Source organism: Mus caroli, unplaced genomic scaffold, assembly GCF_978045245.1.
Source record: "Mus caroli unplaced genomic scaffold, Mus_caroli_1 scaffold_13, whole genome shotgun sequence".
NCBI lineage: Eukaryota > Metazoa > Chordata > Mammalia > Rodentia > Muridae > Mus > Mus caroli.
This window is the reverse complement of record NW_028227268.1, coordinates 87537397-87565031: the sequence shown is the minus strand read 5'-3', so window position 1 is coordinate 87565031 and position 27635 is coordinate 87537397. Positions and strand designations below refer to the sequence as shown.

The window sequence follows — 27635 nt, the reverse complement described above, 5'->3', positions numbered from 1 at the left end:
TAGTTGTGAAAATTTTTTTTACTACTTTTGTGTGCACATGATTGTTTAAAAAGCAAATAGTACTAATGGCTGCTTTGGTAAAAACAGTCCCCAACGTAAGGATTACATCCTTTGGACGGGTTTTATCCCCAGTATATCGAACCCCTTGGCCATGACAGCAGCCACGGCCTCACACAGGAGCATCCGCCACATGTTCACTTTCAATACTTTCCCTGGGAAGAAAAAGAAAGACATTCACTCATTTCTCAGTGTCAAAGTCATTAAGTAACTGAAAAGATAGCAACCTATAGGCATTTGGGGGCCCTAACTAAGATCATCTTCAACCACAAAGAACATTTATGGCTACATTTCTCCATGAAACCTGCAGTGCTTTCCTAAGGCCACACGTGAAGAGACTGTATACCACGCTGGTGATGGACACCCACCCCATGGACTGCTTCTGTTCTCAGGCTTGCCTTGTTAACATTAAGACATCAACAACAGTGGGTGTTTCCATAGCAACAACACTCAGACACACTGTACTTACTACAAGCATCTTATTCCAGTGCCCTTCACATTCATTTCCCAAGGAACTGCCCAGAGGTGGAGAAACAGAACGGGCCCCATTTCCAACTGTCTGTCACATATGCTTCAGATGGCCATGAAATTCCTTAGTCTCTACACAAATGTCCTGGTGGCCCCCTTCCCAAGATGGACAGTGAGTGAGGCACTCACCAGTCTGTCGATCTTTCTCCACACAGTAGCAGCTATCGTAGAACTCTGTGAAGGTGGTTGCCAGCTCGTAAATGTAGTCACAGAGGGTGTGGAGAAACAGGTCGTCTAAGATCTTCTGGAGGATCTCGGGGAACCGTAAGATGCACCGTCCCAGCTTCCACTCCTTTTCATGGTCCAAAATGATCTTGGTTTCCCGAGCGGCTCTCTGTAGCATCTCCTCATCAATGTTGGCCAGGCGTGCAATAGACCTGCAACACCAGGTAAGCACCCTCTGGTCAGGCACACGCTCTTTCCACACAAAAGCACACAATCTAGTATGACTGATCAGAAATTACCAGCAATTAAAATGGATTCTCATCCCAGTGTGACAGAGCTGACCTGTAACCCCAGCACTTGGGAGGCAAAGGATCACAAGTCAGAAGCTAGCCTGGGACACACACATGGCTCAAAACCCAAACAATAAACACCATTTTGGAAGCATCAACCCTTGATTGCACACATAAGTGTCTGAGCATTCACCTGATTCTGGTGAAGGCATACAGTAGGTAAGCAGCTGTGTTCCCTCTGTCATCCAGCATCTTGTCAAAGGAGAAGATGTAGTCATTGAGGCGATTATGAGAAAGGTCGGCGTATTTGATGCAGCCATATGCAACGGATGTCTGAGCTGCTTTCAATTCCTCTTCAGTTAAGACCTTTGGGAAAACAAACACTTAGCTTGTCCCAGGGTCTCACAGGTAGGAGACAGAGTCTCCTTAATTAAGCAATTAAGGAGTTACTATCAATTAGTACAGAGAGCAAAGGAGTGACAGGGCCACTGTATGAAGGAGATAGTGGAAGCGAACTCACTCGTTCTGCATGTTAAGGACAATGTATACAGAGTGTCAGCTTACTTTCCAATTTATAACACAACACTGATTTATATATCTACTTCACGCTATTCCAGGGGTGGAAGACAAGAACTGTCCACGTCTTTTAATACATGGAAGGCTGAAGCAGAGAGACTGCTGCATGTCCCAGGCCAGCTGGGGCTACAGAGGCCCTGTCTAAAAGTATGAAAACCCTGAAGTATTTCAGACTGACTATCATACCCTGGCTTGTAGCAGATTTACTCTTCCACTGAGACACTTACTTAAAGGTTGGATAAGCAGCTCATCAAATTTGGGAGAATAAAAATGGAGTGACTCTATAGAAATCAAGCTAGGGCTGACCCGGAAGCTTCCTTTGCAGACTGAGGTAGCCAGAGGGTTGGGCGTCATCGGGAACTCACCATTGACCTCGCCAGGTACGAGGCACTCCCTGTGCAGCAGCAGCATGACATTTGCCTGAGGAGGCTTGCTGCGCAGAGGGGGTTTATGCTTGATGCTGGGTAACGGGGGGGGGGGGGGGGGGGGGGGCGGCGGCGCAAGGTCACTGTCTGCTGAGTCCATCACCAATACTGGTTCATGCCCATACATTAGTGGTGTTGGCTTTGGTCAGAAAAGCCTCTTTTTAAAGTCTGGCAGTTACAGCTGAGACCAACTAATGCTCAGGCCGAGATTAATAACTGCTGGGGGGGGGGAGGGAGGCGCTTTCCTCAGTGGGGCAGCCACTGCTAACTTGCTCATGCTCCTAGCAAGCAACCTTAATCCACTGGTTCAACCCCCAACAAAAGATGATTCAAGATAATTCATAAAACCCCATCTACGCACTGCTGAGACTGCTCAACAGATAATTTTATGCTAGTCATAGTTTTAGACTTAAGATGTTTCCTATGCACATCAATTAGTCAAACTGAAGAAGCAAACAATTTTGTTTCTAAATTCAGTCACTTGGAGTTCTGTTATCAGGGGGTGGGGGCTGGAGACGGCAGCACTTGGGAACTGGTTGACAAGAGGATTTTTCCAACCTGGCTAGTACAGGGACTGCCATACACAACAATTTAGATTTTAAAGCGGTAGCCCTCTCAACATATGATACAAGGTACAGGTTGGGTCTATGCTTAAGATTCTCTAAGGAGCTCTATTCACACTGGCTTACAGGTAAATAAGCATGTGCACACGCCGAAACTATTACAGCGATTTAGTAAAAGATGTGTTGGTTTTAAGTTAATTGATAAAATAACAGGTTGCCTGGGGTCTTGGCCAGGCAGGTTTATACTTATCTGTTAGAGATTTAATTACACGTTTCACCCACTGTGCAGGTGACAGTGTAGTGCTGTTTGTCCATTAAGTGATGCAATGTAACTTTATTTCACAAGAAAATAACTCTAAATGATACCTATTCATAACTAATCAGCATATGATACCTAAAAATAAATGAGGTGATATGCAAACGTGGTAACTGTTTAAACAAGGAAGCTTCACAAATGTAAGGCCAGCTTGGCCAGCATAGTAACCCCCAACCCAATACCCACTGTAAAGCAAGGCCGCACCCAGAACGGTAACATACACTCTAACAGGAACAATCTGTACAATGCAGATTGTTTATCAGACAAGGTCTCAGGTAACTCAGGCTCACCTCGGAGTCATGTGACCTCGGACTCCTGCTCCTCCTGTCTCCAGCGGCTAAATGCTGGGACTGCAGGTGTGTGCCTTGTAGTGCTGGGGATCACACCCAGCCAGGGCTTCACTCACATTAGACAAGCAATCTACTGACAGAGCCACATCCCAAGAGTATTCTTTAAACAGTGTTTCTAGGGAGGGAATCAAAACCGGGTGGGAGGGGCTGGGGTGAGAAAGGATTCACGTGGGAGAAAGAAATTATCCCTAAGACAGCCTGACAATTGAGGAAAGAAACAGTAAACTAAAAGCCTGTGCAGGCTGTAAGGGATCAGAGCGAGCTGCATAAGGCATGGAAGGCCCTATCGCCCACTCCCAGATTTTGACATCTGGTCTTGCTATGTAGCCTGGTTGGGTGGAACTCAGAACCAGGATGGTATTGGATCTCTGCACTTGTCCTGCATCTGCCTCCCACAATTACAGGGAATGTGCCACCATGACTGATCTTAAGAAAATCTATGATCAGAAAAACAATCGTGAAATGCTGCTAAAACTCAAACATTAGCACACTGACATAAGATAGGAATCTAATTCTGCTTAAAGCAATGATCTTGTCTTTAAATACTCGTCTTTTTAGTTCTAAAAATGTTTTCTGTTTTTGAGACAAGACCATCCTATATAGTTCAGGCTGGCCTTGAAGTGATCCTCCTGCCTTAGACTCCTTAATGTTAGAATTACAGGTGCAACCAAAAAAAAAAACAAAAAAAAAAAAACAAAAAAAGCCGGGCGTGGTGGCGCACACCTTTAATCCCAGCACTCGGGAGGCAGAGGCAGGCGGATTTCTGAGTTCGAGGCCAGCCTGGTCTACAAAGTGAGTTCCAGGACAGCCGGGCTATACAGAGAAACCCTGTCTCGAAAAACCAAAAAAAAAAAAAAACAAAAAAAAAACAGAATTACAGGTGCAGGCTGCCACATGCAGCCTGAGGGGAAGTTTTCCTGTTTCCATACTTAACTGCAAAGCTTCTGAGAAAGGCTTTTCTTTCCAGTCACCCATTCCCTATTAAGAGCTCTAGCTCTGTTCATCTTCTCCTGTAAGCCAGTATTCACTCAGAATCTTCAGCATGTAATCCTCTCTCTGCCTGCGTTCACCAAATGGCCCTTCTTTACACAAGGAAAAGGGGTCATGCCTCTTTACCTTGGGCCCAGTGCCGACCGACACTGTTTAGAAAGCAAACTAAAATCTTTCAATCACTTCTAACTCTGCCTAGTAGATGAATATTCTCAATGGTCAGATTCTGGTCAAGTGTTTTAGGGCAAGCTTCTTTGGAATAAAAGTTCTGTATGAAGCTGATATGACTTTTGTATTTTCTCTCTGGGTTCCTGGAGCTTCTGAAAGATGTCTGGTTCATCTTGTCCAGATAAGCTCCTAATCAAGGTGACACGCTGACTGAGAAACACTGACAATGTAAGGCCAAAAGTTTGCTTGGGACAGGATGGCCTGGAACTGCGATCTCACTGCCCAGGCCCTCAAATGCTGGGTTAAAGGCTTAGCTCAGCCAGAGTCTTGCACTTCATACCCCATACTCTTTCCGTAACATTTTGTCTTTTAAGTCAATCTTAAGACCCAGTAAAAGTAACTGAATTTTCTTGTTCATTGCTGAACTCTCACCAAAATTTGTCTTGAAGATATGTTTGGTACAACCCAATGGGAGTAAATTTGCAGACCTTGTAGCTTCTTTAAATTCAACTATAGTTAATAGCAACTTGGTATGTTTGCCTTTCTCAAGCCTATGGGAATGTACTTCAGTTGGTACAATGCCTGCCTAGCATGCACAGGCCCTGGGTTTCATTCTGTATGAACTGGGAGTGGTGGCACATGAATATACCTTGTTTGTTTAGATATGGTCTTGCTACACGTACTTTCAGGCTGGCCTGAAATCTGTGCTCTTATCTCAGCCTCCTGAGTAAGTGCTGGGATCACAAGCCTTGCTACACAGACACTTTGCTAAAATGGTAATACCATTTTTCCCTTCACCCAGGGTTTCTGTGTGTATCCTTGTTTGTTCTGGAACCCAATCTGTAGACTAGGCTGTCTTTGAACTCAGAGATTGTTCATCTCTGCCTCCTGAGTGCTGGAATTAAAGCCACTGCCCAGCAGTAATGCCACTGTTTACATACTGAGTAAGCTCTACACTCATATGGCTGGGAAGGAGCATCACTGAGTTCACAGGCAGCTTGGCCTACAGAGTAAGCTCCTGCCTCAGAAGACAGACTAGACTATGTATGCCTGGTTTCAAGGGTCCCGGGTTTATAGTGACACTAGCTACAGGTTTGGCTTTCCATCTGCAAGAATGTCTATGTAACTGTCACTGTCCCTTTTCTGTTACATTCACTTGACAAACTGGCTTTAGAAAAAACTACAGCTGTGGATGATGGGTCATGCCTGACCAGGTTACAGTAAGACCCCATCCCACCCTCCCTGAGCGCGCAAACCCTGAAATGTTCCGTGTGGAGATGGGCTTTAAACTCCTATACCCAAGTGACTCTAATGCTTCCTCCGCCCCCTGAACACCAAGACTGCTGCTGTGTGTACCACATCTGGCTTTGCTTACTGTTTCTGAACATTTGTTGTAAATTATCTCCTCTTTACCATGTCCTAAATTCCTTTGTGTACCTCCAATCCAAAGTTTCACAGAATCAGTAAACCCAATCAATGATAAAAGTCTACGTTGAACAACGAAATGAAAGCCTAAAGGGACCACCAGTCTCAGGCCACCTTGTGCACAACACAAACGTTTAGCGAAACAGTGGGATGCCAGCCTCATGCACCTGGGAGTAGTTTTGGTGATACCCACAATGCACTTTTAATATTTTCTTTTTTCTTTTTTTTTTTTTTTGGTTTTTTGATTTTTCGAGACAGGGTTTCTCTGTGTAGCCCTGGCTGTCCTGGCACTCACTTTGTAGACCAGGCTGGCCTCGAACTCAGAAATCCGCCTGCCTCTGCCTCCCGAGTGCTGGGATTAAAGGCGTGCGCCACCACACCCGGCTTTTAATATTTTCTTTAAAAAAATTTTTATTAGATATTTTCTTCATTTACATTTCAAATGCTATCCCAAAAAGTCCCCTATACCCTCTCATATTTTCTTTTTCTTTTTTTTTTAATTAATTAATTTATTTATTTATCATATGTATGTCTTCAGACACTCCAGAAGAGGGAGTCAGATCTCGTTACGGATGGTTGTGAGCCACCATGTGGTTGCTGGGATTTGAACTCCAGACCTTCGGAAAAGCAGTCGGGTGCTCTTACCCACTGAGCCATCTCACCAGCCCTCATATTTTCTTAATTTCAATGCAGGGGTAGGATGCAAAATAGAAATAAAGTCAATGTGATTCTGCTAATAACAGCTGTGTCACAGACCCTCCTGTTTGGTAAGCTATGAATTTGGACACTGCTAGCTCACAGAATGTTCAAAGACATGGAACCCAACTACAGAGAGCTGCCTGGAGTCTGCTGTGTAGCTTGTGCAGAACCACCAACAGAATTCATTCTATAGGGGGCTAACCCTTAGCACCTTCCTATCTAAAGCCCTCACCTATATAGGTAAGAACTTAATTGTCTGAAACCAAGAAAACACCAAATTACATGAGAACTGCAGGAACATTCATTTAGAATACCTATAAAGGGGAAGATTAGTACTTCAAGGCTATCCTCAGATACATGGTGAGTTAGCAAAATACAGAAGAGCTTCACAGCAATCTAAGCTTGCCTGCCACAAAACTGTGACACACCGAGCAAGGGAACCGAAAGCCACTGCATGTTTACTGATTATAAGAATCGGCATTAATAAAAGTTCATTGTAACCGCAGTAGCATACTCCCATCCCATATAAAGATAGCACTTGGGGGGGGGGGGCGCTGGAGAGATGGCTTAGTGGTTAACAGCACTGACTACTCTTCCAGAGGTCCCGAGTTCAAATCCCAACACCCACATGGTGGCTCACAACCATCTGCCATGGGATCCAATGCCCTCTTCTGGTGTGTGTCAGAAGACAGCTGCAGTGTAGTCGTATAAATAATAAAAAATATTAAAAAAAAAAGATAGCACTTGGGAAGCAGGTTGAACACTGAGCTCAAGATCAATATGGGCTATAAAGGGAGTCTACACAATCTCACATGTCCATGTTACTCAAAACAATCTGTGAGAGCAAGGGGCGCAGTGGAGAGAGGATCTGAAAGCTGAGGGCGGGACATTATTTTAATGAAAGTGCAAAGTTTTGAGATAGAAGAAAGGCTCTCAAATGTTTTCGCCACAAACTAACAACAGTGTAAGATGTTTAACTTAAACAATTTATACATAGCATAAAACTACTGTGCAGGAGCTAGGCATGATGGTATACCACAGACCCAGCATCTGGGAGGTAGGGGCAGGCATCAGGAGTTGAAGGTAACCTTGGCTCTACAGGGAGTTTGAGGCCTTCTTGGGTTAACGTGAGATTCTATTTCAAAACTAAAGTCACACAGCTTTTGTCCTCCCATAAAGTACAATTTCTATGTGTTAAAATTAAATAGAAGCAGAACCACAAAGCCACATTAACAATGGGGAAACAGGGCACTTTGTAATATCCAGGAATATGGCTAATCGGATTGAGCCAGTTTATGTGCATAGGCTCCCAACTATAACTTAGGGCATATGTCTTGTCCTACCTTGTCTCTCTCTTTCTCCTTTAGCTTGTCCATGGACCGTTTCAGCCCTTCTTCCAGCAGGTCTATAAGGCGCACAGTTTCACCTGAACGTGTTTTAAATTTCTTCCTAAAAGAAGTTTAAAGACTTACAATGAGGGTTTTCGAGATCTACAGAAAGCTGCCTGGAGTTATCAAGGTAATAGGGTCATTATCAAATTGGCTGCCAGGAACCTGCTTTCCACTGTCTCTCAACTCAAAGCATCCTGACCCAACCCTCACCTGAATGCTATCCTCAGCTACACTTTAGTGGTGATATTTTTCTTACGCACCTTCAGGGTTGGAGAGATGGCTCAGCACTGAAGCACACCGACTGCTCCTCTAGAGTTGTATCTGTGGCAGCACACAACCACCTGATACCCTCCCTCGGGATCTCACAGGTACCGCACAGGCACATCCAAATTAAAACTCTAACTAGCTCACTTTCCTGGATACAGATGCTGTTTAAATGTTTTGCCCTTTTGGAAAAACTACTAAAAATAAGCCGACCATACTTGCTTCTATGCTTGGCAAGTCAGCAGGTTCTTTACTGGACTAATATAATTAAATACTGCCCGGCAAAAAGAAAGCTAGTCATATTATAAAAGGAACCATTTTGTGCCTTGGTACTAATGAATACTGAATATAAACATCTTACTCTATTTACCTTTGTATCTCAAAGACTGAACAGAAAGGAGGGAAATGACTGAAAAACAGAAAGCAACACCGCAGACACCATTAACTGTAGTCTTTTTTTTTTTTTTTTAAAGAGCCATAAAATGATTTTGCTAATGCAAATTATGGTATAAATTTGAGTTAATTTAGGAGAAAGGAGGGCGGGCGGGCGGGGGGATGACGCGCAGCAGGCTCACAGCAAGCACTCGTGGACCACAGGATCCAAGCGGCTGCGACAGGAAGGCGGAGGGCAGGGCAGTGCGCTGCCGGCCGCCATGCTGCGGCCGTGTCCCTCCCGCAGGTCTCCGCGCCCCTCAGAGAGCCGGATCCGGTCCAGGCACGAGCCCATAACCGTCTCCTCCCGCCCCAGCCCACGCGCCCCAGCCAATCCCAGCCCACGCTCGCCCAACTGTAGTCTTGATAACCTTTGCTTTTATGTCATACAAAAGTGAAAGCAGTGAATCCTAGATTCAGTGACTCACACTTTCCCGCCCTGCCAAACATCCGAGGTGAGACTCGAGCACAGCCTGGATGGACGGGAGGAAGCGCAAACTGCTCTGTAATCTAACTGCTGTTGCCACACTGTCCTTATGGGAGGGAGCTCTCCCTCTGCTAGCTCTACTGCAGGAATGCCGAAGCGCGGCCACTCACTTGTCTTCTCCTAGGACGACACCAAATCCCACGTGGGCCACTCGAGTTACTTTCGGGTCATACCAGCCAATCATCTGAGCAGCAGCAAATACTGTCTGGAAGTGTATAGCCTACAAAGAGTAGAAACAAAGAGTAGAATGACACTGTTAGTTACTAATAAAGAAGAAGATGTCAGGCTTCTGTGCTCAGGGACCACGGGACAATCCTGTTAGGCAAGCATTATTATAAAAGTTTTATTCCCCAGAGCTGCCCACCAAAAAGCAAGAACACGCTAACAGTTTCTACAGCAGGTCTTAAACTGATACATGCCTGTGATGTCAGGGCCTCAGAACAGAGTATCAGGAGTGGTAGGTCACACTCAGCTCTGCAGCCAGTGCTGAGGCAGCCTGTGTTTGTGTCTATGAGAGCACGTCTCAGTTTTAACAAGAGGCTCAGGCACTGAGAATACGGCAGTGCCCGCCCTCACACTTGCCCACCACATGCAAAACACAGGATGCCCATCAGAGCAAAACTACACAAACTCGACTACGGGCAGAGAGTTCTAGTAGATCTTACTTCTCATCTACAAAGCTGGGATTTCAAGTTTGAGGTCAAAAGGGCTGCCTGACACCTTACTTCACAGCAGAAGTCACATGTTTCTATGTATCTGTCAATATCTGCAATGGGACTCTAGACAAACCCACAAACTTACTTGTCCATTGTCCACCACATAAATAACCTTATTTGCTTTTTCTTCAAACAGTCTCTGTTTGATGGCAGCCAGGTCAGATGTGTCATAGGTATAGCCCCCATCTGATTTCACTATTGTTAATGGCACAGAACACCCAGGCACGAACACAATTTTTCTGCCATCATCCACTTGCACAAACCCTAGCCACAGAGAAACAACAAAACCAAAATAAACCTTCGTTAATAATGAGAAAAGAGCCCTCTTGGAACTAGAATCGTACTGTGTTCTAGGATGACATAAATACTTGGTCATTCTGTGACCATTCTGCTTTTTAACAGTTAAGCTTATCCTTTTGGTGCACGAGAGAATGTGGGAAGTTCATGTACTACACTACGTGAATGTGGACATCAGGACACCTTTTGGGGCTGATATTCTCTTTCTACCGTGTGGGTCCCAGGGACTGAACTCAGCTCACCAGGCTTGCTAGCAAGTACCTCTAACCTGCAGGGCCTTCTCTTGAGTATTTTAAAAGACAATTATTAAAGAGCTGAGCAAACCATATGATTATCCCCACATGATCTAATATAAATCTTGGGAAATGGCTACGGCCAAGACTGTCTTCAGAGCACAAGTCAAATAGGAGGGCAAGGCTCTGCACTCACACTAATCTGGCTACGCTTACACAACACCCCAATGGGAGCATCCATTCAGCAGGCAAGATATGAGCATTGGTGCTTCGCTTTCTGGGTAGAACCTTAACTTTCCTCTGGAAGCAAAATAAGGCTTCTTGGAATATGCTTAAATATAGCAATATTTAGTAAGAAAAATAAAATCATGTTCATGTGCTTTACAGAAAAAGTGAAGTTTTTGGACCCAAGAAGAGACAGGAAGGAACATTTTAACAGCTATGTTTCATTTCCATAATATTAAATCCCAAATTCAATTTCATAGTACCTATGAAGTAAATGCTACCATACTGTCGTGCAGTTTAGAAAAGTGACTCAGCATAGGTAGTGGTTAAAACTACACCCTGGGAAGCAAGACGGAGGATTCTCAGGGCCACTGCCTGTGACCACGACTCCTCTGTGTTCTTTAGGGCTGGAAACAGTGCTCAAGCGTAGGTATTTACCAGCGTATGTTTGGTCTTCGGCACCACAACGCCTGTGAATACTGTTTTATTATCTTAAAAGCATGGTTCCTAGACTCCATTTCAACATTCAAGAACCAGACTTCTGGGCTGAAGGATGGCTCAGTGGTTAAGAGTACTTGCTGTGCATGCACACACTCGTGCAGGCACGCGCGCGTGCGCGCGCACGCACTCACGCACGCACGCACGCGTACTAACACACACTTCTGTATATAAAATAAAGATACGTTGGACAAATTTGTGCACAGAATCCCAGGTAAAAAAAAAATGGAGGGGGATGACAACATCCTATCAAATGAATGAAAATAACAGGTCAAAGCCACAGTCACCAACAGCTACTGAAACTATCAGGGCAAAGTGTGATGGAGAGGGTGACAGCCGAGTCGGCTCAGTCAGTCTTAGCACCTAAAGCTGCTAACCAATCCTAGCATCACAAAGAGCCAACCAGACGATGCTCGTTTTCTTAAAAATCAAAGCAAACCAGATAGAATGAATTCTCTTTTAAAAATAGAGGCAGAACCAGGCATTGTGGTGCATGTCTGTAATCCCAGCCTTGAGGAAGCCAAGGCAAGAGAATCATCTTAATTTGAGGCCAGCCTGGAGTACAAAATGAGATTGTTACACAAATATGAAGAATTAGACACATAGCCTTTTTTCTTTAACAACCAAAACCACATATCCAGACATCGTAATATAATTAATGCCTGTAATACCAGTACTTTGGAGGCAGAATGGGAAGAAGTGCCACAAACTTGGGGACATTGGTCTATACAAGTTCCAGGCTAGCCAGGGTTCTTTACAGAGCAGGGAGAAAGTACACAGGAAAAGAAGGACTATGATGTATTATACAGAACACAAATAAAAAAGAAAGCCTGTGATTAAAAAATATGAAGCTGGACATATTTCAAACACTTATCTCAGCATCTGGGAAACTGAGGCAGGAGGGCAGTGAGTCCCAGGTCAACTTTGGTCTTGGGGATAGATCCTATACTCGAATGAACACAGATTAAAATGAATCCCACTGGGACATCTGAATTGTCTACTGAACGGTATTAAATGGTATTAAGTAAGACATTAATGCTGGAGCTGACAGCGTTAGCAGCAGAGTGCCTGCCTAGCACATACAAGGTACAAGTCCTTGTGTTCAATCAATACTGAGGGTGGAGGTCTTGGTCTACATATGTAATTCAAAGACAGCCAGGGCTACCAAGCAAAACCATGTCTCTAATACACAGAGGGAGGAAATTAACCTCGATGGAACAACGAATAACGATACAGCTGTAACCCAGGAGTATGTGCAGGTTCTTTCATGGACAGATCGGGGGCTGAAATGATGTAAGGTGTATGGACAGAGCCAAGTACAGTCTACATCTAATACCATCCTGCTGAGGCTGTATGATGAGCTTATGAGCGCCACAATTATTAGAAATGCCATTATCTTTACTTTTGCCTGTTTATAAGTTTCAGTAATATTAATAAAAGTTCAAAAAGGGTAATGCCTACCTTTATCTTCAAATTCCTTTACAACATCCTTCATCCTATCTTGATAGAAGGATTCTCCTCTTTCTATTAAAGTGATGTCCAATGCGTCATAGATTTTATTAAACTCTAGAAAACATCACCAAACAGTAAATGAACAAACATGTAAGCAAAAGGGGAAAACCATAACATTTAGAAAACTTGTTATCTGAAACAGAAAAAAGAAATTAATTATACCGGGTATGAACAATATAGAGCTAAAAATTATGTATCTATATATCTATCTCAGAAGGCAGAGGCAAAGGCAGACTGATCTCTTGAGTTCAAGGCCAGTCTGGTTTACAGAGTGAGTTCCAGGACAGTTAGGGCTATGGCAAAGAGACCCTGTATGGGGTGATTGGGGTGGGGAGGAGGAGGAGGAGGAGGAGGAGGAGGAGGAGGAGGAGGAAGAGACAAAAAGTCTTTCCTAGTTGCTGATAAAACCTTTATTGCGTTTTCTTAGTTTGGTAGCCCTGACTTGTTCTCACTAACCACTGATGTAGTATTAAACTGCAACACTTTAATACCTTACAACCCAGGCTGCAAAGCACCCATCAGCAATCTCCTTTGTAAAATGCCTCTGGCCATTTTCATTCATTTACTTTTCAAAGTGACCTTTAATTTTGTCAAACCAAACATGGTGGCAAATGCCTGTAATCTCAGCATATGACAGGCAGAGGCACTGTGCATTCAAAGCCAACCTGGGACACACAGTCCTTGTCTCAAAAACAGAACTAGGGGCTGGCGAAATTAACAGTGTGTTCCATGAAAGATCTGATTCTGATCTGTGGAACCCATGTGAAAACATGGATGTGTGGGCTACAGAGATGATGGTGGCTCAGCAGTTAAAAGCATACACGAGACCTAGCTCAGTTCCCTGAGCCCCTGTCAGCAGGTTCGAAAAGACTGTAACTCCAGTTTCAAGGGCCCCAACAGCCTCTTCTGGTCACTACAACCTCCAACATCAATGTGCATCAACACATGTATAATAGCCTCTCCAAAGGTTCCCTGGTCCTTGGAGCGCCATGTGGGCCACGTGGCAAATGCATTCCTTTATTTACACCCTTAATTTAGAAAACTATATGAGAAGTTTGAGGAAACAGGCAAAGGAATCAAAACCACACAAACAACCCAATTACAAAGACCCAGTACCAATCCTGACTACACACCCACACTAGCTGAATGGTGCCCAGAGACTCACCTTCCCGGGACACGTCACAGATGAGGTTCCAGGCTTTCATGATATCTGGGTTTTTACTCTGCAGCAAAACGACACACTGATAGGCTCGCTTCTTAAACTCCTCATCAGCATCAAACCTCTTCTTAGACTCCTGTTTTAGAAATTGTAAGAGCTAATTCTGTAGGTCTAGATGAAGAATGTATTCATTACTGTATGTACCCACACCACAAAAAATAGATGACTGAGAATACCACAATACTCTACTCCAAAACCAAGAACACTGTTCAAGTTCCCAAAAAGAAAAGCAAGCAAATAAACCAAACAGAGTAGGCGGGCATGCACACTTTTAATCCCAGCACCAAGGAGGTAGAGGCAGGTGGATCTCTTTGAATTTGAGGTCAGTCTGGTCTACACGCTGAATTCCAAACCAGTTAGGAACACAGTGACCCCTAACCCTAACCCAGTCTCCAAAATAAAAACCCAAACCCAACCCAATCCAACCAACAGTAAAACACAATCCTGCTAGTGTTCAAGAGACAGTCAGGGCTGACTGGGAGAGATAGCTCACTGGATACAGTGCCCGTGCTGCAAGTGTGAGACCCACAGTTTGGTCTCTAGAACCCAAGTGAAGATGCACAGTCCCGACAGCTTTCTATAAATTTCTAATTCTGGCAGAGATGGCAGCCTCTGGGGAAGCTGGCTAGATAAAACTGGAGAGCTTCAGGGTCAGCAAGAGACCGTATCTCAATAAATAGTGATCCGGGAAGATACAGGTTAAGTCAAGCCTACACGTACACACAAGCTGGTATGGTAGTTTTTACTTAAAATCTTAGCAGTTGAGGCTGAAAAAGGATCTCGAGTTCAAGGTCACCCTCAGCTACACAGCAGTTAAAAGTCAACCAGAGCCGGGCCGTGGTGGCACATGCCTTTAATCCCAGCACTCGGGAGGCAGAGGCAGGCGGATTTCTGAGTTCGAGGCCAGCCTGGTCTACAGAGTGAGTTCCAGGACAGCCAGGGCTATACAGAGAAACCCTGTCTCGAAAACCCAAAAAAAAAAAAAAAAAAAAAAAAAAAAAAAAAGTCAACCAGAACTCCATAAGAGTATTTCAACAAACAAAACCAGAACCATAAAGAACCCCCAAAATCCCCCACCAAAGCAATGACCCCCAACTGTTAAGGTATAGCTCACTGTTAAAAGGGTAGCCTATCATGCAAGAAGCACTGGTTTGGACAGGAAAATACAGGAGGGAAAGGGTACAGATCAACATGACCAAAGGTGCAAGTGATTAACTGAAACTCTTTCTTTTCTGTTTCTTTGAGACAGGGTTTCTCTGCGTAGTCCGGGCTGTCCTGGAAATTACTGTGTACAAGGATGGCTTCACACTCAAAAGATCCACCCGGCCCTGGTTCCTGAGTACTGACGATAAAAGCACGCACCATCACCACCTGGCTTTAGCTGAGCATGGTGGCTCCTGCTTGTAGCCCTAACACTCTGGTGAACTCAGAATGCCAAGTTCACACTCAGGCTTGTCTACAGACTGTCCCCAATTCAAAATCAAAAGCACAAACACCTTCAGATTTCTATTTTGGTGGCACATGCTTTCTCACTTCAGGGCATCCTCCCTGGCTTCTCTTTGCATCTTCCAAGAACAACTTAGGGCTGGTAGGTTGGTTTAGTTGGTGAAGGAGCTTCTACTGAGCTAAGTACCCACACGGTAGCAGGGACTGACTCCCCCACAGTAATCGTCTTGCTTTCTTGGGTACCAGGCCATGTGTGCATCACCCGCACTTCAGGCATACAAAATGAACAAATTTAGGAAATACTGCAAAACTGATATCACCAAATCAATACATTTTAGCAATGTACTGTAAAATCACACGCATATTAGCAAATCTGTTTCATTATATCCGAAGGCAATTCTAACACAATTACTTTTTAATTCTGTGTTTTGCTAGTTTTCAAAAATTTCCTAGAAAACACTGGACTAAAAAGGAGATATTTGCTCTTTAATCTAGTAATCTCTTTGTTCATCTACCATAAGAAAAACAACTTTGGAAACACACCTCTGTATGTACAATGGGGCTTTCTGGGAAAGAGCCACAGACAATTCATAGTAGATGAACAAAATTCGTGCCGGGCATGGTGGCGCACGCCTTTAATCCCAGCACTTGGGAGGCAGAGGCAGGCAGATTTCTGAGTTCGAGGCCAGCCTTGTCTAAAGAGTGAGTTCCAGGACAGCTAGGACTACATAGAGAAACCCTGTCTCAAAAAACCTAAAAGAAAAAAAAAAAAGAAAGAAAAAGAAAACCACAATAATTTATAAATAAATGGAAAGAATCTAGCCATGCAATGAAACAATAAGATGTTAAGTATGCACAATGCAGGTCCTCTGGGACAGCAGATTTTGTTCGAAAAGTCAATCAAAGAAAACTGAAACCTCACTGGTGAATTAATTTGTCTATTCATTTATATCTGTTTCTATGCCCACACTCAGTAGTAACGGACCACAGGGTGGCTGTTTTTCAAGCACACAAAACAAATAAGATGCATCCAAGAGTAAAAAAAAAAAAAAAAAAAAAAAAAATCATTTTTTTCCCTTGTTCTTTTGTCTTTTCCAGATAGGGTTTCTCTGTTGCCCCAGCTATCCTGGAACTTGCTTTATAAATCAAGCTAGCCTGGAACTAAGAAATCTACCTGCCTCTTCCCCTTCCATCCATCCCCCTCTTCCTCCTTCGTGCTGGGCTGGGATTAAAGATGTGCTGCCTGGTTAGAATTCAGTTTTTCTAGCAAGTGAATGCTGTGAGTCAGCTTTTATTTTCATTCATACAGTACATTTTCAATGTCTCTATTATATATAGAAACTTCTCTATTTGTTAAAAAGTTTTAAAAAAGATTTATTTATTTATTTCATGTATGTGAGTGAGTACACTGTAGTTGTTTTCAGACACACCAGAAGAGGGCATCAGATACCATTACAGATGGTTGTGAGCCACCATGTGGTTGCTGGGAACTGAACTCAGGACCTCTGGAAGAGCAGCCAGTGCCCTTAACGTTAGGTAAAATTTGGTAAGCACATTTGTCTTTTCCTTTAAAGATTGCATTTTCAATTAGGTATGTCCTGTGTGTGGGTTGTGTGCCTGAGCACAATGCCCTTGGAGGCCAGAAGAGGGCATCAGATCCGTAAGGTTAGAGTGAGAAGCAGCTCTGAGCCACCCGTTGTGGGTACTGGGAATAGACCGCAGGTCCTCTGGGACAGCAGGAAGTGCTTTATACCAATGAACCATCTCTCCAGTCCAATCCGTTAAATCCACAATTTTAGTACACAGTAAATTCAAATATGGAGCTTGCTTTGGGAAATGGGGGAAATGGGTAACAGATACACAGTAATACAATGGTGTCAAACCTTATAAAAGGCCTGAAGATCCCCAATAGGAGGCGAAACTGTCAGATAATCCGGAAATTTATCTTGCAGGTGAGCGATGAGCATGCCAAACTGGGTTCCCCAATCTCCTACATGGTTTAACCTAATAGCAATCAGGGAACAGGAATTAGAACAACTGTAAAGGTTAAAAGTATATTCCATTACAAGACACTAACATTAAAGTGCCAACCTGCCACCCCGGCAGAAGTTGCTTACGTAGCTGTTTCCTCAACTGGATTGCTACCTGGCGAGGTAAAGCCTGTGCTCTTATATCCATTTAATGCTGCGTAACCAGTAACAGGCTAACTAGAGTGAGAACTTCAGACTTACTGAATGAATACATTTCTAATCAATGGGCTCTAAAATTGTGTGTAATACAGCTAACCAAGAACATCAAAGCCAATAGTCATTGTCACCAAGCCTAAAGTCATTGTCACCAAGCCTAAAGTCATCATTGTCACCAAGCCTAAAGACCTGAGTTTGGTCCCTAGAAGAACCTTTGTAAGCATCATTCCCCAGGAAATAATAAGGTAACTCCCCAGTCAAGAAGGATATATAATACAAGGAAGGAAAACGTATCTTTTAATCAACCACTGAGGGGACTTAAGAGACATGGTTCCAAATGCCAGTGTGTAACATTCTTCCCTCTCCGCCCGAGGACAGCTTGTTTATCACGATGTTTTCTTCACTTATCTAGCTTCTTTACTACTACCAGAGTAAGCTTTTGGATCATATTGCTCCACTAGTTACAACAGAATCCCAAGTTTATACCATGGCCTACAAAGCCCAACATGTCCATTTCTTGCTAGGCCTTTCTGACTACTAGGCGGTAAGTTCTTGTTATATTTGAGGCACTCTGTGGAGGCTGGTAGGATGGCATAGCAGCTAAGGATACCCACAGCTCTTACAGAGGACCCAGGCTCAGTTCCCAGAATGGCAGTTCATAACTGCCTTTAACTAACTAGACAGTAGATCCAATGTCCTCTTCTAGCCTCTAGGACACTACATAAATATAAACTCATGTAGGAATGTAAACATAAAATCTTTTTTGTTGTTTTCTATTATCTTAAGACAAGGTCTCATGATGTAGCCCTGGGTGTCCTAGAATTCACTATGTAGACTAGGCTGGCCTCAAGCTCAGAGGTCTACCTCTCTAGCGCTGGGATTAAAGGCCTTTGCCGGCATGCACTGGTTTTGTTGTTGTTTCAAATAATAAATCTTAAAAAAAAAAAAAAATCGATGTAATGAATAGAGATGTATCCTTGATTCCACTGGAAGCTTAAAAAGGATATAAAAAAAGTTCAAATAGAGGATGGAGACCGGGGTGGATTTTTATACGATCCATTTTATTTATACATACATGTGTGGAACCTCTGGAACAGGAATTACAGGCAGCGTGAGTTCCACGGTGTATTAAGAACTGAGCTCAGGTCTTCAGCAAGAACAGTGGGTGCTTTAACCCTGCAGCCACCTTCCCAGCCCCCAGAATATATTTTTTAAAGCTTACTGGGTAAGTGACTACAAAACAGAACTGAGCTTTTGAGCTAGGGTGTCAAAGATAATTTTAAAATGGGATGTATCACTTTTTTTATAGAAATTTCCAAACAAATGTGAGAACTCACCTTAGCACATCGTATCCTGCAAATTCAAAGAGGCGGCTCATGCTTTCTCCTATGATGGTTGACCTGAGGTGGCCAACATGCATCTCCTTAGCTATGTTGGGAGAGGAAAAGTCAACTATAACCTAAAAGAGGGGGGAAAAGGGCTTTTAAAAGGGGGCATATCTATTTTATCATGCTAACGCTTAAGAACGTCAAACTTAAATATTTATTAGTCTAGGTTCTAATTCACATAAACTAGATTTTCTTGTGGTTCTAATAGCATATTAAGTGATAAAGAATCAAAAGAACGTATACAAATTACTATTCAAGTATACTACTCAGCAATAAGTGTCAGTTACGAGCCTTAACTGCCTAGGGGATGAGAGTAAATAATTATAAAGTACACCAGAAGTCTACTTGCCAGTCCCGCTCCTGCTCTCACCACATGAAGGCAAGGGCAGCACTTGCAGGTCTAACCCTGAAGCACTAGTGCAGGACACACACTTACCTTCTCCTTGTCTCCAAGCACAGGCAGCTGGACTCCATTCACTAGGAGACTGGTTAGCTGTTCTGACACAAAGTCTTTTCTCAAGTGCACATTAATGAAACCTGAAAGAGGGGAGGGAGTAGAGACCATCAGTCTCCCACGTGGATGAAGGATTTTCTCCATCTCACTAATGCTGGTACTAGAACATGTGATACAGCTGTGGCAAAACTCTTCAGGAGTCTAACAGGAATGCAGACCGGTCCTCAAGTCCTTCTGAAGACACCTGCCTTAGAACCTATTTCAAACCCATCCTGAACCCAGCTACTTACTGTAGCCCATCCACTTTCACAAATGCAGGGCCTTCTTTGTAGGCTCAGCCATTTCTTGTTCTTTTCTGATGAAAACCTGAATCAGTGGAAGGCAAAGGAACCCATCCAAGGACAGGCTGCCAAATGTCAGCTCCCAATTCACAATCCAGGTCATTTCTAACTACTCGGCTCACTACATGGGAGTTTTTTCTTGTGGGTTGGGAGGTGGTCTTGGCTTGAATCTGGGGCCTCCCCCATTCTAGGTAAGCCCTCTACCAATGAGCTACACCCATTTCAAATTTTACTTTGAGACAGATATTCACTGAGTGCTCGGGCTGGCCTGCACACACCATGCTGTCTCCTGAGAAGACAGGATCACAGACAGGCATGGGCATGTGCCACTAGGCATGGCAACTTTTTGCTTTTAATTTTTAAAAATTAATGTTCGTGGCCATGCTAGGATCTTATCATCACATGTTTGGAAAACACTTTACCATGAGTTACACCCTCAGACCCAGGATTTAAGTTTTAACCCATTTTAAACTTCAGAAAGCTCTTATCAATATAGTTATTAAGAAAGATAACATATCATACCAGGACCCGCAATTTCAACTTTGTCAATATATTTATTGTTCGGCAGGTGTTTGGTAATGTCTTCTGCGATTTCTCTGGGACTGACTTTCTGTTCCTTTGCCTTGAGCATCTGTAACACAATGTGAGACAGTCCATCAGCACCAGGCGGCAGATTCCTACACAATGTAAGACAGTCCATCAGCACCAGGCAGCAAGTTCCTACACAATGTGAGACAGTCCATCAGCACCAGGCGGCAGGTTCCTACAGAATGCATTGCTGGAAAGCATGAGCTATGGTTTGTAACAATCTCTCAAAGAAGCAAAACCCCACCCATCTGGGCACGGATTAAAGCAAAGCATCATTGGTGCCTGGAGGAACGAGAAGATGGAAAACCACACGTCTCTAAGTTCCCCTCACCTCCCCAGCCGCCTCTTAAAAGGTCAGAAAGACGCCTACAGCTACAAAGCCAGAGCCAGCACACTTCCATTATTACAGATCGGTCATGAATCTGTCCATTACTCATAAACAGCTCAACAGAAAACTATCAAAGGAACATTAGAGAAAAAAATCTGCTCAAAGGCAAATCTTTCTCAATCACCACAGAAAGGAAACAGATACAGGCTATGTGTGGTCAGACAGTGTTGCTCTCTGCAAAGAAGGAACTCCTCAGCTTTAAGATGAAATGCAGCCACCAGAGTATTAAACACCCTGGTGACACAACTAAAGTGTCTCAAGAAACCAAAACAAAGAAGGGAAAAGGAACTGGGGCAGTGGTTCACACCCTTTAATCCCAGCACTGGGGAGGCAGAGACAGACCGATCTCTGAGTTCGAGGACAGCCTGTTCTACAGTGTGAGTTCCAGAATAGTCAGGATTGCACAGAGAAACCCTGTCTCAAAAAACCAAAACCAAGAAGGGTGTGGGAGGGGGAGAGGGGAGGGGGAGGAGTGAGGGGCAGAGGGAGACATCCAAGCTTTAACAAATAATTAATGGTAGCGATTGTTAGTAAGTTGCTCCTTTAAAAAAAAAAAAGAAAGAAAAAGAAATGAAAGACAGGGTCATCAATGTAACCCAGGCTGCCCTTTACTTGTAGCAATTCTCCTGCCCCAGTCCCTGGTGTGCTGAGATCATAGACATCTGTCACCATGTCTGGCAACAACTTGTTAACTTTTAATTTCACTTTCCAAATGTCATTAAGAACATATTATCAATCCAGAACACAGCAAGAAGTACCAAAACAAGTATCGCTCTTACTGAGCTACACCCTAGCTCCATGTGGAAAGTGACCCTTGTTCAAAGATACAAGAACTTGCTGTTATTTATGCTCTTAAGAATGACGATGATTGTAAGAGAATCGAGGGCTAGTCATAAGAAGTGATACATCACCTGAGAAATACCCATGGCACTATTACATTGATAGTCTCCAAACTTGGGCTGCTGACTTGGTGTCACGATCAGGGGAGGGTTCTCCAAGTCTGGATATGCAGCCTTAATGGCACAGCCAAAGACTTCCTGCAGGCAGCTGTTGATGTTAATCATATTTTTAGTTGGTTTTCTCCTTTCTTCCTGAAGACTCTGCAGGAAAAGAACAGCAGTGTCTCAGTGAAGTAGTATGACATCACACATTCCCCCCAAATATGCAGATTAGAACCAGGAGGGAGTGGCGACACAGAACAGGATCCTGAGACACTCCCGGGAAGCATTGAGGCCATTGATTTTGCATTTGCCTTATCAGATCAGAAAGAGTAAAGAGTCATGACTAAATAGAAAACAGAAGTGAGGCCTAGCACCAGGGACACAGAGACAGGCAGATCTCTGAGTTCAGGGTCAGCCTTGTATATGTAGTGAGTTCTAGGACAGCCAGGGCCACATAGAGATCTGAAACAGAAGAGAGTCCTAAACTGCGTCACACCAAGCACTCAGTGGGAACTCAGGACAAAACAAGCAGTGCCACACTCTCCAGAACCAACCTTTTCAGGGCAGGAGAGAAACCCAGGAGGGAACCCAGAGTGACAGTGCTGTACCAGAAAGACAGGCTTTGCCTTCACAGCAATAACTCCTACTTGTTAACATAACAGCTTTTAAGTGGTGCACACTCATTTAAGATAGAATATAATTACTCTTTTTAAAATATAATTACTCTTATTATCACTCATTACACCTTCACAAAATTGTATCTCTACTATCAGACTCCTGAATGCAGACAAGTGTTTCATTCACAGTACTAGCCAGTGCACCCGGGCATCTAAGATGTTATCAAAACACTCTGTGTGTGTGTGTGTGTGTGTGTGTGTGTGTGTATAAAAGACTACAAAAGTAAGATGACAGCCTGATCCAGGGCAACTAGGCTGACCCAGTGAGAACTCATCTCAATAAAAGATAAAAGGGAAGGGAGGTGACCTGTAGGCCGATCAGAGGTCCTGGATTCAACCTCTTAACAGCAGTGAGTAAGCAGACACTGTTCATGGAGCATAATGAAAACACTGTACGAAGATGTGAACCTAGAGCTTCAAGCCTGCTACAAAGTGGATGCTCTTCTAGGGAGCTACCTCCAGTCCAGTGACTCAGCGATCACTAGCCAGGCCCAGAGGCTCACACCTAAAATCCTAGCAGTTAGGCTGAGACAGGAGGAGCAGTCAGCTTGGGCTACATAGTAATAAATAACCTGTCTCAAAAAGGCAACAAACCCCGACAGACAGACCTGCAGTGTAAAACAGGAATGGTAACAGTAGTTAGGTACTCAGTGTCAAGTTCTGTAACCAGTGTTCTGTGTGCATGCTCTTCTGACTCCCATCTACTTCACAGACCTGGGGTCCCTGCTAGCATCACTTCCATGTAAATTAGTAACTGACCGATCACAAACCAGGTGTACAGGAATGTAGAAGTCAAGTCCCACCCTCCTCGGACGTCTCTGCTACAAAATAAAAACATTTACACACGTGTTACTGACTGATTGATACCGGGTTCACTCAGGCTAGCCGCAAACTTACAACAATCTTCCTGCCCCAGTCTATCAAGTTATAGTCTTTGTTTTTTACAGATAGGGTTTCTCTGTGTAGACCAAGCTGCTCTTGAACTCAAAGAACTGCCTGACTTTCCCTCCTGAATGTTGGAATTCAAAGTGTGCACCCCTGTGCTCAGCAAAACTATATTCTTTAACTCATCAAAAAGCCTGATAAAATGTTACGTCAGATACTGAAGTGGCTATTGAAGGCTGGGGAGGGCTCATGAGAGCCTGAGGTAAACTGAAATTGGGCTCTGGACCTGCACCATGCCAACCTCTGCATAAAGTTCTAGTCCATCAGCCCTGCAGAAGGCTCAGTGCAAGCGAGGTTCTCTATGGGAGCGTGTGTTGGCAACCGTGTAATTCTGTACACGGTTACAAAGATTGCTAACAGACACAGTGGTAAACAACTGTGTAAAAATAAAGCTTGTACTCTGGTTGAGAATTTCCATGCCAGAAAACTACAAATAGTGACAAGGAAACAAACAAAGAGAGCTGAGTTAAGTGTGTTTTGGTGGTCTGCTTTTTTTTGGTTTGTTGTAAGAGTCTCGTGTTGCTGAAGCTGGTCTAGAAATCCTGCTCCTCCTGCCTTCACTTCCCAAAGGGCTGGGCTATAGGCATCAGCTCCCATGCGTGATCAGTTTTAAATTTTTAATTTATCAACTTCTTAGTCATGCTTTTCACAATCTAAAGATTTCCAATAGAAAATGTCAGTTACATATAATCTTAAGTCTTAAAAATCTGTAATAACCTTGTAACTTTTTAAAACTTGTATCTTTTAAAATAAACCTATACACAAACACCCAGAATCCACTGTACTTGACTTCATTCAAATTAATGTAACACTTTTTCTTTCCTGCCTTCCTTCCCTGATCCTCTTGCCTCCCACAGAAAGTGATGGAATCAAGGCGTGCACCCCACACGCAGCCACATGCAGTTTTATCTGGAGCTGGACTGAGAACCCACGGCCTCACACAGGCTGGCCTCTCTAGTGGAGATGGCTTGAGAGCTGTTCTTGGTTGTGAGGGAGGCTCCTGAGCTGTAGCCCAGGCCGGCCCTGCACACACAGCCATCTTCCTGCTTTGCCTTTCGGGGCTAGGACTACAGAGGTGAGCCAGCCTGACAAGTTCTTGGCATCTTTTCTTTACTTGATTTATAGTCTGTGTCTTCCTTTCTCCCATGATTCCTAGGCCCATGGGAGAGAGGAGTCAATACTACTCCTAGCTAGTCCTGGGAGACCAAGACGGAGGACTGCACAAGTCTGAGAGCCACAGGCCACACAGCACAAAGCACGCCAGCCAGGGCTGCACTGCAAGGCCTTGCCTCAAATAAAGCCAAAAGCAGACACATTTTGGTACAATCACCTTTACTGTTTTGAGGTTTTGTGAAACCTCACATTATAAAAATTAGTAAAAATAACAGCTTCTGAGAAAACTAAGATTAGAAGCAGATTCCCGAAAATCTACGGATTCTTTAAAAGTGGCACTATCGTGACAGCAATCATGTGTGAGTGTTAAGCTTTCTGTGAGTACTTTAATAAATGTACTAAGTGGCCAGGCTCTGGAGGTAGAGGTAGAGGCACTGGTCTACTTATGACAGCTCCAGAAAGGTCAGGGCTAAATAGAAACTGTGCCTCAAAAACAATACTAAATAAGTTTTTAAATCTTAAAAACACATAAAAAAGACAGAAAAGCATTAAGAAAAAACTGAGGCAGCCGTGCTTATGAGAACATGGGTAAAACACCCCCTGCCAGAACCATCTGGTTCGTGCTTTCGAGGTGGAGTGTGTGGCCCAAGAACTAGGGCAAGGCGGCAGAGTGAAGCTATGGCACACAGCACTTTAGTCCTTTGATGCTCCCTCCCTTCCCCCCTCTCCCTCTCTCTGGGTTTTCGAGACAGGGTTTCTCTGTGTAGCCCTGGTTGTCCCGAGACTCCCTCTGTAGACCAGGCTGGTCTGGAACTAAAAGATCAGCCTGCCCCTGTCTCTTGTGCACAGAGAAGTTTGTTTTCACCACAGCTGTGGGTTTATTTCCCTTACTTCCTTCAGCAGCGCACAAGCACTTGACAAAGCTATCTGAGCACAGCTGCCTCCACACAGATAATAAAGAGCTTCAAAGGACTGGTCAGACGCCTGAGATGAGGACTTGGAGCAGTGCCTGTGCAATCCAGAAGGAACTACACACACTGGAGAGCAGTGAATGAGGCAACACGCTGGGCTGTGTCATCAGCAAACCCGAAAGGCAGGCCAAAGAAGCTGAAGGTAGGCTTTCTTTAAAACAAACAAACAAACAAACAAACTACATTGATAAGCATTGCTGGACTGTAAGGCTATTCAAATGGTGGCATGGTAGTACACACCTGTAAACCCAGCCTCCCCAGCCTGAGAGACACAGAAGCAGATAAAGCACTTCAAGATGGAGGCAGCCCAGCCCAGAAGCCAGCCTGATCTGTATAGAGAGGCTGTTGGATGGGGAGGAGGAGAGGCAGAGAAAGTTTTGCAACAGTAAATGAAAAGAACCCCAAAAGATGCTATAAAGCATAACACAAGACTGCCAAATAAACAACTTCATTGCAGAGGAGTTAGGAATCAGTGAGTGCATTTTAAAACATCCCTGTTAGTTGCTCCTGGGAAACTGTTTCTTTTATGGTAGTGAAAATGGTTTTAAAAACAAAAGACATTCCTTTGACAGCATGGGCATAAGCCTTTGAAGAAATCTCAACTTCCAAACCATTCTTTAAACCATCGTAATGAACCACTTAAAAGGGGCATCGTAATAAACTACTTAAAAGGGCCCTGGGAAGCCAGCGCCGCCCCACTTTCTCCAGCACTAACTTGCCTTATGCAGGAAAACTGATTTCTAAACAAACTCCTCTTCTCAATTCTTATAGCGCGTACTTCTAGAATCTTCAGTAACAACAACAACCGCAGCAACAACAAATTATTTGAAGACATCCAGAGCACTTACCCTTCGAAGAATATTCAGCCTATACTTCAATTTTAAATTTTCTTCTCGTAACTGTTCCAAACTTGGAGACGCTTCCAAGCAGCCACAGTTCTTCAGCCGGTCGATCTCAGCTGTCAGAGCCTTAATCTCCCTTTCCTGTAGGGAAAGGCAACTTTTCCAGGTCAAACGAATGCTTCCCGGATAATGGCAAACCGTACCACAGACTTCCTCATTTCGCTCTCCACAACGTGTGGGGCGGAAAAATGAGAATGGACTTTGCAACGATTTTACTGGCGTCAGCAATCATCCTTTCTAAGATGGAACTGAGTTCACATGTGTGTGCTGGGAATGAGGAACTGCAGGGCAGAGAATATAACTCAGTCAAGTGTGCACAGCAGTACACACCTCCCGTCCTAGCAGTTGAGAGGCTGTGAGTTGAAAGACCGGGGCCAGAGTCAAACATGGAAGTCTCTTCTTCAGCTCGGTGCATCCTGATTTAGTCAGAGTACAAGTTTCTGGCTTTACTACCTGTGTTGCTAAATCTAATGACTTGGACTAAAAAAACCAAACCAAATCAAAAACGACAAAACAAACCAACAAACATCAGTAGGAGTTGGGGACTTGCACCCCTCAGTGCTGCTTGCCAAGCATAGGCCTTGGCTCTGGGTTAGATCCCGAGACAAAAGGAGTCAATATACACTGCCATCTTTTGTCATATTCGAAATCGCTCAAGTGTACGTCTTTGCCTTTTCTGGGTCTACGTAAACTTCATATATATATATATATATATATATATATATATATATATATATATATGTTTTTTCCCCCCCATCTCTCCAGGATCGGCTACCATTCACTGGACTCAGCAGTAAAGAGCTTGCACCTCGGGGATGATTTGCATAAAGCAGTTATTGTCCAGGGAAGACTTAGACAAACTGAGTTCCTAACGCTAGTGTCTAGTCCCGAAAAAGAAAAGAGACTGGTCCTACTTTCGTTTTTTAAAATTGTGACACCGTTCCAGACCAACACTGGCGGCTTCTTGGGAAGTTTCCGGCTGGGTCTCAGGGCAAGGGCACACCTGTCCTGCTCTAACCTGGCCTGGGCGGCCAGCAGGGTGAGCCTCGCTCCCTGTCCACGTTAGGCCCTGCGACACCCTCTCTTCTCTGAGTGACAGTCGCACGACCCGGCCAGGAGGAAACGGCCAGCGGAGCAGCTGGGCTTCGCAAGCCCCGAGGTCCGGGACTGGGGTCGCCGCGGCCGCCTGTGGAAGCCACTGCGGACTCTGCCCCGCCGCCGCCCGCTCCAGAGCCCTCCGCCCCGCCCCGCCCAGGGACAAACCTGCTGCAGCAACCGCGCGGAGCACTGAGCCACCAGACCGTCCATCCTCTCGTCAGCGACTCACATGCCAAGCGGCCGGAAGCGGAAGTGTCTAGTTTGGGCCGGAAACGGAAATTCTTACCCGGGAAAGTCACTGTTTTCGGTTTTTCAGGGCGCGCCCTCTGCTGCCCCCTAACGGGATCCAGGAGACACTGCGAGAGAGGCGG

The 27635-nt window shown here is 44.3% G+C and overlaps 1 protein-coding gene across 1 annotated transcript; it reads right to left on the bottom strand.

The window, feature by feature from the left end:
- Positions 1-27581, bottom strand: Rars1 (arginyl-tRNA synthetase 1). The gene is made up of 15 exons (XM_021175988.3): positions 27430-27581; positions 26113-26247; positions 21529-21717; positions 20164-20272; positions 19283-19383; positions 18796-18917; positions 17156-17276; positions 13773-13902; positions 12557-12661; positions 9928-10106; positions 9237-9346; positions 7896-8001; positions 1234-1406; positions 715-962; positions 1-212 (listed from the first exon to the last, which is right to left on the bottom strand). Exons 1-15 carry the CDS (start codon positions 27472-27474, stop codon positions 103-105), a joined length of 1983 nt encoding a protein of 660 aa, XP_021031647.1. The 5' UTR covers positions 27475-27581; the 3' UTR covers positions 1-102.
- Positions 27582-27635: the final 54 nt, after the last annotated feature.